The 16334-nt window shown below is 36.4% G+C and overlaps 1 protein-coding gene across 1 annotated transcript in view; it reads left to right on the forward strand.

Moving 5' to 3' along the window:
• MMP20 (matrix metallopeptidase 20) overlaps positions 1 to 14594 on the forward strand; it is a 52260-nt gene extending 37666 nt beyond the window's left edge. Inside the window, exons 9-10 of the mRNA XM_001366585.5 lie at positions 11479 to 11582; positions 12744 to 14594. Coding sequence (XP_001366622.2) covers positions 11479 to 11582; positions 12744 to 12844 — 205 coding nt within the window. The 3' untranslated portion in view covers positions 12845 to 14594. The remainder of the gene's footprint in view (positions 1 to 11478; positions 11583 to 12743) is intronic.
• The last annotated feature ends 1740 nt before the right edge of the window (positions 14595 to 16334 follow it).

A 16334-nucleotide genomic window follows, 5' to 3' on the forward strand; every position in this document is an offset into this window, starting at 1 on the left:
GAATTATTTTCTTCCTAAGGAACACAAGTTAATTGTGTAGTCTCTGTGGCTGCTCCACTATAGAATTAATTCTCTTAAGAGGAATTGAGCTGGGGGCAACTGGGTAGCTCAGTGGATTGAGAGCCAGGCCTAGAGATGGGAGGTCTTAGATTCAAATCTGGCCTCAGACACTTCCCAGCTGTGTGACCCTGGGCAGGTCACTTGACCCCCCATTGCCTAGCCCTTACCACTCTTCTGCCTTGGAGCCAATACACAGTATTGACTCCAAGATGGAAGGTAAGGGTTTAAAAAAAATTTTTTTTTAAAAAGAGGAATTGAGCCCAGGCCAAATGAGTAGTTCAGAATCTATTCCCTGAAAAGATAGAGAAATCATTAGATTTGAAGATGTAAGTTCAAATCCCACCTCAGATACTGACTAGCATTGTGACCTTGAGCAAGCTATTGAAGGTAGCACTGTGCTTCAGTTTCTTAATCTGCAAAATGAGGAGTTTTTTATTTGGTGAGTCCTAAAGTCTCTCCAAATTCTCCATCCATAAGCCTGTGCACTCAGGCCAGGTTAGGCACTTCCAACATTTCTGTGCCTTGGGGCCCAGACAGAATGCATATGGAGCATTTTCAAAATATCTTGTCAAGGTCTTCAAAGGTGGCAATGTTCTTTCAACCCTTTCCATGTACTTCAAACCAAAGCCAGATGGGGGAACCTGGGGATAGAGTAATACTAAAGGCTTCAGATATATTGGGGAAGAGGCAGATAGAGAGGGGATAAATAATAGCAAGGGATAGATAGTAGCAGCACATTATAAGATAGACCAAAATTATACCCCTGGAATTCTCAGCTGTTGTGCTTATAAATGGCAACGCCATTAACCTCAACTAAAATTCTCTTATAATACCTCATGAAGGTAAGTCCTGGACTCTCAAAGACTCCATCATTAAGAAGGAAAGTTCTAGTGAATATTAATGAGCTGGAAATTTTTCAGGGATGGAAATAATGATGAATAATATGTCTGTCATCAACATGTCTAACATAACTAAATCTAGAGAGACTAATTACCAGGTTGTCCACAGGGCAATGTAATTGTTGACCACAACAACTCTTAAAGGCCATTTACTAAGTTATCAGGGCTTGCAATTTGAAAGTAGAGAGAGCAAACGCAGGAAGTAATCACTAGTCCTCAAAGTGCCAAAGAACCATGAGATGTTAAAGCAAGAAGGGATCTTAGAAATGATCCAGTTCAAACTCCTTATTTACAATCAAGGAAACTGAGTTCCAAAGATTGGAAGTGGCTTCTCCATGATTGCACATCTGCTTAGTCACAGAACCAAGGCCAGAATCCAGATCTCCTGACTCCAACCCTGAGCCTCTTGCTATACAGCTTTCCATCATCTAATACTTGTCATATTGTCTACAAACCTTCCTATAATATAGAAGGGTTAGGGTTACCCATCTCCTTAGAGAGGAGTATTTCTCCCATTTCAGAGGTGCAAGAGAACTAACAGAAAAGTCCAGTGCACTATCAATAGTGCCATGAACAGGCAGAAACTGTACTTCTAATCCCATTTCAAAACCTCAAACCACCCTGTTTCTTTCTCAGACCTTCCTTTCTGAAAAAATAAACCCAGGGTGTTTTGAGCTCAGAATGCATCTCCATGGGAAAAGTGTTATAAACCACAGTGTTGACATTCAGTGAGTCAAAAGCATTAAGCAATTCTCCCTTTATTGTGGATTTTGCTGAGAAGCACACAGAGGAACAGGTTGATTGTTTGTTATTCATTACCAAGAGCAAGTGTGTCCAAAAAATTTTTATTATTAAGGGTCTGATTCTCCATCTGATAGATTCTTCTTTTCTTGGGATCCAGGCCTTTGAGCCACCTCCTTCTTCACTTCCTCCTCCACTGAAGCCCTGAGGTCACCTCAGCATTACCATTGAACAACTGATATTTGTACAACACTTGAAGGCTTGTAAAATGCTTTCCTCATAAAAGCCCGATAAGTAGATAGTGCAAATGTCCCCTCTCTACCGAGGATACGAAAGATTAAATGACCAGCCTGTGGTTATGAATCTGGTAGGTATCTGAAATGGGATTCAAATTGAGATCTCCTGACTCTAAGCCCAGGACTCACATGTCAGCTTTTCAAGTAATAGGCTGAGTTTGAAAAGACACCAGAATTATCTGCTAAAAGGAAGCTTAAAGATTCTCAGAGGATTTCAATTATCTGTACTGTTTACATTTCCTCTTTTGGAAGACATATAAAATCTATGGACAGAACAGCTGGTACACCCTCCCTAATGAAGACAATATTATGACTTTTCAGTTGACCTTATTTAACAAGGACCATTTTAATGAGGCGTGTACAACTGGTACACACAGGAAGCAACCTAGGTAGTCAAGGAAACCTCACACCTCCCTCTGGACGTGTCTACAGTCACTGGTTCCTTAGTTTTGACTAAATTATACAATATAATTAATAAACTCACTAGATAGATAGGCAAAAGAGAGAAAGAGACAGACAGACAGACAAGCAGGCAGACATCAGAGGCACAGATATATTTTGAGTCAGTCAGTCAATAAGTTGAATCAATTGATGCCTTTGTTACCTTGAAGAGAAATCCCTATGGAATGGAAAGCAAAGATGATGATGATGATGATGATGATGATGACACCAATAAAGAAAAGAAAAAGGAAGAAGGAGAAAAGGAGAACAAGATGAGGAGGAGGAAGAACAGAAATCATGAGCAGAAGGAAGAACAGAAGAAACTTTTCACACTTAAAATAGTACTTTATACTTGTTTTTTCTTAATTCTCCCACAAACTCTCAAGAGAAATAGTAAAAGTATTACATATATATATATATATATATCCAATGCAGCTGAGGAAGTCTCCAGGTGTAACAACTTTTCATGCCAATGGACCCAGGCTTCCAATGCCGAGAGAGTGGGACTGTCTCTGTGCATCGACTTTTCCACTTAAATCTTCATGCACAAGTGTCTTTGTGCACAAAAACGCACAAAGACAATCATCATCCTCGGTTCGCGAGACAACCAACATAATACTTCTACTATCATCCCCATCTTAGAGATAAAGTAACTGAGACTAGACTAAAACAGATTAGTTACTTGCCCAAGGTCATATAACTAAAACTCATAACAGCTCCCATTTATAGAAAGCTTTCAGGTTTACAAAGTGCTTTCTTCCCAGGAGACCTATAAAGTCTGAATGATATATAATATGTTCTTAGGCAAGCTACTTCCTTTACAGTCCCTTCTATCTCTGAATTATAGTTCCATGATCCCTATAAGAAAATGAGGAAATCAAGACCCAGAGAGATTAGTGTCTGACCTCCAGGTTATACAACCAATAACACCTATACCTCCCATTTATATAGTGCTTTAAGGAAGTAAGTAGTGCCAATATTTTTAAATTCCTTTTACAAATGAGAAAACTAAGTCTCAGAGGAATAGATGAGTTGCTTAGGGACACAGCTAATCAATGTTGGCAGTAGAACTCAAACACAAATCTTTTAACTCTACATGTTCACATGACCCCATAGTTACTCCCCAAAGTTTTTTGCTTTACACATACTCTTCCAATCACTCCAGTTTTATCCTTTGAGAAGAAAGAGAGTAACAGAGACACATATCAGAGCACTGATTTGAGGTATGAAGGTGCAGAATAAGCTATCGCAATATCTCTGGTAATGAATGGTCCTGCATTTGGTATATTATTTTTAACATGGCCTCATTAGAAACACAGACACATCTCACAGTATCTAGTTAACTACCTTTTCAGTTAACAACCCCAGATTAAATGGTGCAGGAATTATTCAAGTTAGTAATCCCTGGTTCATTGTCTAGGACTCTGTCCTTTTTCCTTTCTAGCTTTCTCCCTCAGCTTTCACACAATTCTAGACTCTAGAATAAATAATAATAAAAAAATAGAAACCAAAGAAATAAAATACTAGCAAATATTTAGTTCTTCATTATGGAACTTCTAGTGAACTTCTAATCTACCTGAGACAGTTCAATGAATTTTTTGGAATGAAACTTTTGGAAAGTTTCCAATTATGGATGTGCCTGGTACACCTTCATTTTCCAATTATATCTGTACCCAGTGATAATACCAGGAACCCAAGGAAGAGGAGGTTCCAGTAGTAACTTGAGAAAGAAGAGAATAGCAGGACAAGACCAATGAAACTCACTAGGAAGCACCCTACATTGCTCCTGTATTATCCAGTAAGCACTGACTACAGATGTCTAATCAGGAGGTGCTACCTTTTCCAATTTTCCCACATCTTCATTAAGAATCCCCCTGACATACACAAATACATCCCTCCACTCCCATGCCTAGCCTACTGAAAAGATGAGTATGTATCCTATTTTACAGGTTTAGAGAAGACCAAAACTCCAGAAATTAACAGGGGAAACTTAATTTTAAGAACATAATTAAATCCACTTAAAACGAAAACATGTATGAAAAGAAGTCATTAACTCCATTAAAATGCAAACATCAATGTATGACACTATTAGTTCCTGAAAATCATCCCATGTACTATAGTAGTAGCTTATAACTAGTCAAATTATATTCATTATAGTAATTAATCCAATTGTATAGGTTTGTCCACATCAATGAATAAAATGCTACCTCTACCTATTCCACCATCACCAAAAAGATATTTGTACACTCCATGGATCAATCATTTCTTTTTACAGTTTGTGGAAATGGAATCATAAAATCATAGATTTAGGGCTGGAAGGGACCTTGGAGAATTAGTCCAACACTTATTTCACAGATGAGGTAATTCAAGGCACAGAAGAGTTAAATGACTTGCCTAGGGTCTCATAACTAGTAAGTGGTAGAGATAGGATTTAGACAGGTCCTCCTAATTCCAAGTCCCTCATACTAGTCATTATACCACAAGGCATGAGTAAAACTAAAAAGGATCACAAAATGAATGTAAATACTATTTTATGTACCTACAATTTTTTATTTGAATGCATTATTTATTTAAATCTAATTATCTCTTCACATTTCATGAAAACCCTGATGCCTGAAATTGCTGTCCAGTTTGTTCTGGCAGTCAGAAGACTTGTTTCTGAGGCCTCAATCTAATGCTAACTGCTAGACAAAAGACAAGTCTCTTATCCCTTCTGGACCTCAATTTTTTTATCTTTTAAATGGGCAAAAAATACTTTTACTGCCTTCCTCACAAAGAAAATACTTTGTAAACCTAAAAATGCTAATAGCTAAAAATAGCTAATAGCTGAAAGCTATTAAGGATTAAAACTGCATTGAGACTTTTGGGTCACCTTAAGTAGATGTAAACTTAGAGCTAGATTAAAATTAAAGCTGGAAGGAGCCTCAGAGACCATTTAGTCCAAGCTTCTCATTTTTCTGATGAGGGAAGTGATGTTTCAGGAGGTTGTGGAAAGGAAATTAGACTGACAGTTTGGGGGGAAGAGGCCAACTGGGAGTGGCAGTTGGGTCTTATGACTAGCACTTCCTTCCTGCCGTGTGGGGTCTGGCTTCCTGGTGTTGGAGGAGAGAGGAGCATAGTCAGCCCAGTCTAGAGTGGCATGCTCTTCTTGGTTCAGCAGGAACACACAGGCTTCTGAAGGTCAGATCTGTTTTTGTTTGCTTTCTGTCTACTGCTAAGATTCTAAAAAAGACAAAACTGGACTGATATAGAGTGGACGGGAGTGGGAGAACCCTCCACCAGCCTCTGGGGCCTGGCCTCTGGTCTGAAGCTGAAAAAAAAACTCCAATCCCAATTAGTTGTTAAACTTTATATTATTTGAATATGTAGTCAGATATGTGGACTGTCATTTCTAGTCATAGAGGGAGCTGAACTTCAATGCAGTCATTCCAGGACAAATAGTCCTTATCGGACCCCTGCTGTGTCCTCTCAGCAGGGGGCATTTCCCTCCCTTGCTTCACCCAGCAATATACCCTCTCTCCCCTCTCTCCTCCATACCCCATACAAACAATACCCATTTATCCCCTTTTTTCAAATCCTATTTCCTTTCCCAATAAATATTACAAGGTTAAGTAATTTGCCTAGTATTATGAAGGTAACATTAATAATTAAATTTTAACCTAGTTCTTCTGACTTGAGAGCCAGGGTTCTTTGCATTGTATCATCATGCCTCTCTGTATTACTCCTATCTTTTTCTCTCCTGTTTCCAACTTCCTCCCTTATCTGACTTGGCCAAAAGTGTTGCTACTCTCAGTACATTCTAATATTCTTTATTAGAATGCTTTTCTTAACCTTGATTTCATTTCTTCCATGGCCCTCTACCTCATTGAGTTTACCTTGTTATATTATATATTTCACATTACCTAAACAAATAATTTCCTGAGAGAAATGCCACACTCCTAAGTAGCCATGGGGCCTGAATCAATTCATAAAGTCAATTCAACTTAATCACTGAAAGACTGAGTTCATAATTATTAGGGTTGAAATCGTGGAATCACAAGATCATTGGTAGTATCTCTGAAGCCATCTAATCCATGGCAGTGAAAAAGGAATTCCTTCTATGATATCATGGAATAATGGTTATCCACTCTGTTTGACAGAGAATCAACCACCTTCATAGATATCCTATTCTACTTTAGAAATGAGCTGTGAATTGCTATTTTCTCCAATTAACCTGTCATTTATTAAGCAACCATTCTGCTCTGTTTTTGTTATCTAGATCATTTTGTTTGTGCTTTGAAAAGCACATTTAAAAATATATCAGCAAAAACAGTCATAGATGTAAAGATAAAAGGATTTCAAAGCCATTTCATCTAATCCCCTTATTTTTACTGTCAGGGAAACTGAGGACCATGATTAAGTGACTTGCTCAAGTCACACAAGTAGTAAAAAATCCAAAACCTACAATGGGATGAGACAAAGGGAAATGAAATTACAATTAAGGATGTGTTGTAATATTCCATTATTTCATCTACATTTGGAAATTTATATAATTTAGTAATAATTCTACTTCTCAATATATCACCCTATTTATTAGAGTTCTCCCATCAGTCTCCCAACGGGAATCAGACTTCTAGGCCCCCTGGAAGTAAAAAATCCTCAAATAATTTTTGAGGCTGGGTGATTTGCAGTCTAATGAAGATTCCCAACTCTTACAGGTTCATCTGAATCTTTTTCAACACATTTTGGGGCACAGCTTTAGATGAAAAAGGGAGTTTCATCAGTAAATTATCTTTTTTCCAGTCTTGGGAATTTCAGTCTTTGTATTCTTTTGCCCATGGCAAGTGTTTTTTTTTCCCTTCTTCATAGCAATGATGAATCTCTATTTCTTTGGTTGATCTGGCTGTTTTTTTAACTTGAAAAATCTCACGCCACATTTGAAGGCAATGATTCACAATATTTTTGTTTTCCATGTCTCTCTGAAGACCATTGCTTATTTTCTAAAGAATGTTCAAGCTTTTTTTACAGCAATAATTTGTTAGTCCTTAGTGTTTTCAATAGCCTTTTCCTTGTGCTTTGGTGTTTCTACTCCTATTATTACATAGTGGACTTGAATGAAGTTTGTAACACTTGCCTTCGCCACACTAATATCTCTAGTAATTACTGAAATGTGCTTTGTAAGAGCTTCAACTTCTGTACATTTCCTTGAAATAATATTCACTATTAAAAATCACAGAATTAACACACAAAAAATCAAAGAAATACCCATTCAAGGAACAAAATCCAACTCTTGACCAACAGAACTGAAGGCTGGGAAACCATCTTATTCTGGTTCTTCCAATTAAAGTCAGAAGTTCTGAGAAAGCCTAATGTCAATAAAAGCACACACACAACCAATGCTGTTGAGAAAAAAATTATTATATGTCCCAGATAAATCACACATGACTGTATCACCTAGGGCAATTCTGTCAATGCTCATACATCAGGGTCTAAAGGAAAAGTTACTTTTATCCTGGCAACTTGGTGCATAACTTTTCTCTTTGCTTTCTATGACTAAAAAGCTACTACCCTGCTAAGAGATATTCTAGTACTTTGACCTAACAAACTAATGCTAAGAAGGCCAGCAGATGGTCTCAAAGATAAGGTCCAGAAGTCAATACAAAAAAAGAATAATGCCTACCAGAGACTATGTACCCAATAGCCACAAGCCGTCATAAGACCTCTTCATAGGAATAAATTGATTCATGGTAGTTGGGTTCCCAGGAGAGCCCATAAAATCCCATTCTAAAGATAATGTACCTAAACTATAGTGCTCAAAATACAAATTTGGGTTCCTCATCTTAGAATCAGGACTCTTGCTGAATCTTGAACAAATTTCTCTGATGAAATAGGGAAATTGGTGAAATTTTTGTCCCTACCACCGTTCTACTTTCTCTCTGGACTCATTTGTCATCTATTAGTGTTCTCCAAGTTTTGATTCAAGAAACATTTAGAAAACAGCTATAATGAGTAAGGCAGTCTGCTAGATAAAAAAAATCTATATCTCATCTGCCTCCAAGGAGCTTATCATCCAATTAACCAAACTTCTATACTTGGCCCCAGAAAACCAGCTCAGCCCATGCTTCATATCCCATCCATTTGTTTATCCCAGTCATCTTGCCATTTTCCTTGCTACTTCTTCCCCAATTGGCAAAGCAACTTCAGTCCAGACCACCAGAAAAAATGCACCAAGTGTGTGGTAATAATTTATCCACTTAGCTTTAAAATTCCTGTCCTGAATTAAGCTGTCTTGACTGATGAGTAAGTGAATGCACAACTAAACCAGCACACATTATTTTGCTGGTCCCAAACCACCAGAACAGAAAACACTTCACATCCTATTCAATCATTCACATCATTGATATGGCCATCTGCTCTGTGGCTGCTTCTACCCTCCTTAACCCTCCCCTACCCCTGCACATACTTCTATCCTGCCCTGAACTCTGCATTCAAATCAGTAGTAGCATATTACTATTGTTTCTCAAAAAAATACACCTCATTTGACACCCCTATGGATCAATTCACCATCTCTGCTATTCTTCCATTATAATTAATCCAAAACAAAGGAATCTGATGAAATAATATTGTAAAAAAAATCAAAATAAAACGTTTTCTCTCTCTCTCTCTCTCTCTCTCTCTCTCTCTCTCTCTCTCTCTCTCTTCTCTCTCTCTCTCTCTCTCTCTCTCTCTCTCTCTCTCTCTCTCTCTCTCTCTCTCTCTCTCTCTCTCTCTCTCTCTCTCTCTCTCTCTCTCTCTTTCTCTCTCTCTCTCTCTCCCCCTGGGCCACATTGTGCCATAAATATGAACTTCATCATTATCAGTGGAGATAGTGGATACACATAGAGATCAAGCATGAGATGCAAACATACAGGGAACACTTTTAGCCAGGACATGTGTTAAGTCATACCTCCAGTGCTAACGCAATATGGATGAATTCTCACTATATCATCAAGCTTCTCCCACTGGGACTCCTTCCTATTGGGTGTGATACCTCTGCTAGATAAGTTACTCTATTGGTCCCTAGTAGTATCAAGTTGTCTACTGGTAACTCCTGGACATATTTTCTCTCCTGGGTGTTGCTTCCCTAGCTTTAGATGCTTTCTTGGTTTCAGTTAGTCTCTTGGTGGCTATTGGCTATTGAGTACATAGTCTCTTAGTCATGACTAACAGTTTCTGGGATCACCTCTTGAGAGTCACCCATTAACATTTAGTGACTCCAAAGAGATGATCCTCTTTCCCTAAGGCTGCCAGTTCTTTAATCATATCCATCATGCCCAGATTACAAAATACAGAATGCCTCCAGGATAAGATTGTCTTTTCTTTTAGACCACTATGTTTACGTATTGTCACAGATAACTAACTTAAATTTAGATAATCCTAATGTTTTTCAACAAAAGCTAATTTCAAAAGCCAAGGTCATTTTTCTCTGGTTACTTTGCCCCCTAATTATACCCCTACCAACCACATGTATTAGCAACAAAGCCTTATCCCTTTTCCTTAATTAAGGGGGGGAACCTATTGTTCCTCCTTACATTACATTTAGTGAAGATTAAATATATGCTTTTATTTGTGTTTCTAATTATTCAGTTCATTTTTTTCTCAGTACATCAAGAAAGTTATTGGAAATGCATTCCCTCAAGTAGAGCCAGATATTCTGCTTCCCCATACACACACACACACACACACACACACACACACACACACACACACACACACACACAGAGTTATAAGAATAGCAGTGTCTGGCTTATACTTAGAAAACTATGAGCAGTTCATGTTCTTCCTCCTACTGGACAAATTACCCCCAAGGAAGTAAAAAACAAAAACAAAGGTCTGTTAGATGCCAAAATATTCATAGGTACACTTTTTGTGCTTGCAAAGAACTAAAAACAAAGTACTTGCTACTATTTGGCAAATGACTTAGAAACCTAGACTATATGAAAGCTATGGCATATTATTGTGCAGTTCAAAGTTACAAATATGAAGAATTCAAAGAAATATAAGACGATTTATCAGAACAAATATAGAGCAAAATAAGCAACACCATAGGAATAATATGAACAATGGCTATAACACAAATGAAAAGCCCACTGAAAGCTGAACTTTATTAATCTTTTTATTTTTATTTATTTATTTTATTTATTAATCTTATTATCTAAATAACTAAAAAATGAGATCTCAATGGATAATAAAAGTATTTTTATTCCTTCAATGACAAAGAGGTCAGAGGCATAGAATGTCAGATAATCAGATACAGTCTTTATAAGATGTTTTTACTTAATGGATTTTCTTTATCACAAGGGAAAGTTCATTCTGAACTGGGAACTCTGATATAAAAATAAAAAGATTTACTATAATGTTCTACAAAAAGAAAAAATAAATTAAACATTTAACAAAGAAATGAAAACTAAATGGATAATGGATAAATAAGAATTTTCCTATCTTATTATCCAATCCTAGTAATCCTCTAAACTATAAAAGCCAGCTAAGCTCCTGAAGATTTCTAACAAAATCCTAGAACATACTACTGAAGAGGTAGTTAGTGAGTATTTGGAAAAGAAATTGGTTATTACTACAAACTATCTTTTGTGGATTCATTATGAATAAGCCATGCTGGATTATCTTAATTTCCAATCTTTTATTATTACTGTTACAAGATTGACAGGAAGCAATGGTATAATGGGGGTAGGAGAAAGACAATGAATTTGGAATGAGAATATCCATGGTAAAGTTCTCACTGAGTAACTTTGGGAAGGCTATTTAACCTTAGAGACTTTGAGTTTTATCATTTTTAAAATGAGTAAGATAATGCATATACTACTTCTATCATGGTTCAGTGTGGACATCAAAGCAGAAATTCCATCAAAGAGCTTTACAAACTCTAGACTTGTTTTTAAATGACAGATGCAAGAACAAAAGTCATTCATCATTAAAATCTTGTATATGGCCAAAGTGGTCTTCCTTCAAGGTTGATTTTATTGGCCCTATAAATGTTTTATTTGTGACATTTTTCAATCTTCTAGCTTTGATGAAGTAAAAAGGAAAATGGAAAAAGATTATCCAAAGAATGTTGAAGAAGAATTCTCAGGAATAATTGGTAAAATAGATGCTGCTGTTGAAATGAATGGTGAGTATCTTATTAAACCTGAGAGAGATACCACTTGAGAAAAAGATAATTGTTTAGAGCAGGAATTATTAACCTAGATGGATATCAGTGGCTCAATGAATTTGGATTGAAAAAAATACACACATATTTCAAGAGAATTAGTTTCCTTTGTAATCCTATTTATTTTATACATTTAAAAAAATTACTTGGGGAAGGGATCCATAGTTCCCTTTAAATAAATAAATAAAAGTTAAGAATCCTTGGTCAAGAGAAACCTTTATCAGAAAGTAGGCTCAGCTTAGCACATTACAAAACTTGTTCTTATATATAGTTTGACTAATTATCTGAAACTAGTTGGCCAAATTCCTGGAATGCTAGACTTTGACCCAGGATGTATGGGCACGGCTACTATCTCTGCTTCTGGAAAAGCTCAAAAGGGGCAGATTCATTCTGCCAATTTAATTGGTAGGAACAATGTTAACATAGTTGAGTAGTTGGCTTAGCAAATGAGGAGTCTTGCATTTGGAATCTGCCTGAGACACTTAATAGCTATATATCCCTGGCTAAGCTATTTAACTTCTATAATCTGTTTCCTCATATATAACATTAATGGGATATTATTGAACTGCCTATCTATGAGAATCATTTTGAGGAAAGTGCTTTATAAACTTTGCATTATATAAATTCAAGATATCATCATTAGATATAGGCCCTGTCCACAATTGAAAATGTTCATAAGAATAAGAAAAAAGAAAATACTCCTCAGAACTGTTTTTATCTTATGTTTATCTTATCTAAATTCTGTTATTCTGTGATTCTGTTTTGTTGTTTTTTTCTTATATCCCTAACAATACGAGGCACTTAATAAATGCTTATAAAAGTGAAGTGAATAAAAGCTGTGAATTTACTTTGACTTTAGCCTGGGATGGGGACATTTGGTAGAGCAGCCATGATGGTTCAGAGGGTCACCTTGGAGAATAGTAGAATGAGGCCAGATTAAGAAAAGCATTAAAAGCCAGCCTTAAAAGTTACCCAAAATGCCACCTGACAGATTCTCAACTGCTCATTCAAGTAGTGCCACTTTTAGAAACATTGCTAATTTTCCCCTTTTGCACACACTTTTTTGTTTTTTTTTGTTTGTTTGTTTTTGTCATTACCAAACTTTCAATTTGTTTCTTTTAGGTTACATTTACTTCTTTTCAGGTCCAAAATCTTATAAATATGACATAGAGAAGGAAGATGTGGTTAATGTGATGAAATCTAGTGCCTGGATTGGTTGCTAAATAAACACATAAAGTATGAAGATCACTGGAAAGAGCTGATGACTGGATCATGAGAATAGAATCAAAATGTAGGATAGAATTCTTTCTGGATGGGCTGACGTTTTAGAGGCTGCTGACTTACATCCTGGTAGCAGGAAACTACTAAGTGAAGAGAAAAACTGAGTTCATGATTTCCATCATGACCATTGATTCAATGAGTTCATTCCGTGTCAGATTCAGTTAATTCATCACATCATTTTAATGATCTGAATGAACTCCCAAACTCAACATCCCCACTTTCCCTTCCCCTTGGGCTTTACAAAGAATTTTTGGCTTCTTATTTTTATCAGGAGGAAGGCCTCCTCTAAAAGGTATCCTGATATATCAGAGAAACATCTTAATTGCCTGGAAAATTTATTAGCTGCATTATCAATAATATTTTTATAGGCAATCAACATTTGAAGTGGTGCAATTTGCTGTGAATTTTTTAAATTTCCTGTTACTATTAAAAATGCCATACAACCAAACTATGATGTGGTTTGTTCTTTTTTGTTTGTTTGTTTTCCAACTTAGTGCTGAGTGCTCATTGAAAAAGATAAAGGCAAACATAGTTGTCTATGTGAATTCCCATATTGGACCAAGTAGGATACTTTGTAAAAGGAAATCTTTTCAACTGAAGCCAAGAAAAATGTTTTATCAGGATATTTCCTCATTTTTCCTTTCTGTTAATAATGACTGGCTTCTATCAATCTATTTTTTTGATGTGTAAATTATGTATTGACAGAGATCAGTTGAAGGAAACTAAATGTGTTTAGACTAGAGAAGAGATGTCTCAGAGGATACTCAAAATACAAAAAAGTATTTAAAGACTGCCAGATGGAAGACCCTGGATTTATTCTCCTGATACTTGGAGAGAAGAATTAGGAGTAAAAGCAGTAAATATCATAAAGGAGCAAATTTAGGCTTAATGTCAGCTGCCTACAAAAGCTGCTCAAGAGTGAAATAAAGTATCTAAACTGTAGAGAAGAAGGAATAAAGTTTTTCCAAAGGAGATCTCAAAGACTAGCTAAACCCATGCTGTTATGTTAGGCAGGAGATTCTTCTAATATGTTGTGATAGATGGCCCCTGGGGACAGTTCAACTTTGAATTTTTTTTTTTTGGCAAAACTCTATAGATAATATCATTGAAATACAAACCTAGCAAAGACTCTCGGAGAAAGCTGTGCAACTGAAAAATCTGATCTGGGGTCAGAGGGTCATAGTTCAGATCCTGCCTTGCATGCTTCCTAGAGATATAATCTTGGGCAAATCATTAATACTCCTTGGTGGGGTCTATGTTTCCTCATCTATAAAATTAGGGGGCTGGACTAGATGACCTCTGAGGTACCTGTGAACTTATCTTTTGGGTTCACGATCAACTCCTGATTTCAGGTAGGACTACATTAAATGAAGTCCTCTTTGAATGGCATACTTAGTTCCCTCCAAATGGTCGCTAGTAAAGTAATAATTAGCATTTATTTAGCACCATAAGATTGGCAAAGCTCTGTACAGATGCTTACTCATTTAAGTGTTTTCCTAATGCATTCTGTTATGTTAAACGACTCCAATAGCTTTCATGCTAACTGCTAATTTAAAATTTTTCTGCTATAATTTGAATTAGGCTACCTAATAGTGAGTTTTTAGTAGTGAGGAGCAGAGATCATTGTCTTATATGGTTCAACTTTAAAAAATTAGGATTCTCTTTTTTTAAATAAATTGTTTTATTGCTAAAGAGAATAGTCTTTCTATAACAGGACTGGGGTTACGCTTTAAAAATGATCTAAGGGGCAGCAGGGTAACTCAGTGGATTGAGAGCCAGGCCTAAATCTTAACCCCCATTGCCTAGCCCTTACCACTCTTCTGCCTTGGAGCCAATACACAGTATTGATTCCAAGATGGAAGGTAAGGGTTTAAAAATAAATAAATAAATAAATGAAATTTAAATGATCTAATATTGGACTTGTGAAAATTCCATCCACCCAAGCATCTAACAGATCCTTCACATAATCTCCTTCTATGTCATTTTTGTCCATATTTTGCCATTAATTTTCCTTTAGACTTATTCTGGTGCTCTTGGTACCTTAAGGATATAATGCACCACCCTGACTTAAAGGCTTTCTAATTTAAAGGGAAGAGAAGAGGGTTGAGAATATAGCTATTTAAGTGTTTTCTTGAATTTCTGTTGCCATTACTAGATATGTGATGTTGGGCAGTTGCCCATGTGAGACTCTCTAAATGGAGCATTTACATAAATGCACACTGTCTTGGTTATCCAATGAATGATAGGCCATATATTATGTAGTGAGATATTGGTCTAATCTTCACAAGTCATGTTTGCAGTTGCTCTTACAAGAATCTAATGAGCTAGTAGAAGTGGAAACTAGTCCTTGTGATGGAGATTCCCAGCATGAAGAGTGTCAGTCTTTTTAGTGGAACACCAAAAACAAAGGCCCTCTGGGTGCTGCAATAGTTTGTCTGCAGCATGACCCCCTTCTAATAGAACTACTTGGAAACACCCACTTTCCACCTTGTCAGAGCTGTATGATTCTATCATTATTCATTAGATTTAATGACTTCCTCTTCTTCCTTTCAATGGCTTTTTTTTTTTTTTGCCAGCTAAAATGAACTAACTTCATTGAGAAAATGTTTGGAATGACTTGTAACATTCCTTCAGATAAAAAGGAACCCTTTCAATTTCCACAGAACCAGCACTGAAGGTTGAAGACCTCAGGGTTTTACTTTTCAAAAATTAGCCAGGATTAAACTTCCAAGTTAAAATAATAATAAAATTATATTTATTGCTTCAAACCTATAATTTCATTAGGATAAGAACTCCCAATGAAGAATTTCCCTCTATTGATGAATATTGAGTTCTGCCCTGCAACTTGAATTCTTAGAGAATTACCTGTATCACTGAGAAGTGACTTTCCCAGAGTCATGATATGTGTGTGTGTGTGTGTGTGTGTATCAGAGACAGATGCAAACCTAAATCTTTTGCCCTGAAGTCTTTGATTCTAGCCACTACAGTAATTCTAAATCTAGAGTCTCTAAATTTTTTTAAGCCTTGCCTTCTGTCTTTGAATCAATGTTATCTATTCGTACTAAGTCAGAAGAGCTGTGACTTGCCCAGAGTCATACAACTAGGAAGTATCTCAGGACCACTCATCTCCAAGTCTGGTTCTCTCTCCATTGGGTCACTTAGCTGCCCAGGACTTGTTTTTAATTTTTTTGATACCTGTTTTTAACATATTTTTTCTTTTGCATTCATATGCATTTTATTTTTTGCATTTAAAAAACATGATTCTGAAAAGAAATCCTTTGGCTTCACTGCCAAAGAGGATCCCTGAGTGAAAAAGCTTACACACCTCTGCACTATCAGGTCATTTCTCACCAGAGGTTAAAGGCACAAGGATATTTTGAAATCATTATGTCTACACCATGGCACAGTATTTCCAGCTCAGTATAAGAGAGA

The sequence above is a fragment of the Monodelphis domestica genome, chromosome 4, assembly GCF_027887165.1.
Source record: "Monodelphis domestica isolate mMonDom1 chromosome 4, mMonDom1.pri, whole genome shotgun sequence".
Taxonomy (NCBI): domain Eukaryota; kingdom Metazoa; phylum Chordata; class Mammalia; order Didelphimorphia; family Didelphidae; genus Monodelphis; species Monodelphis domestica.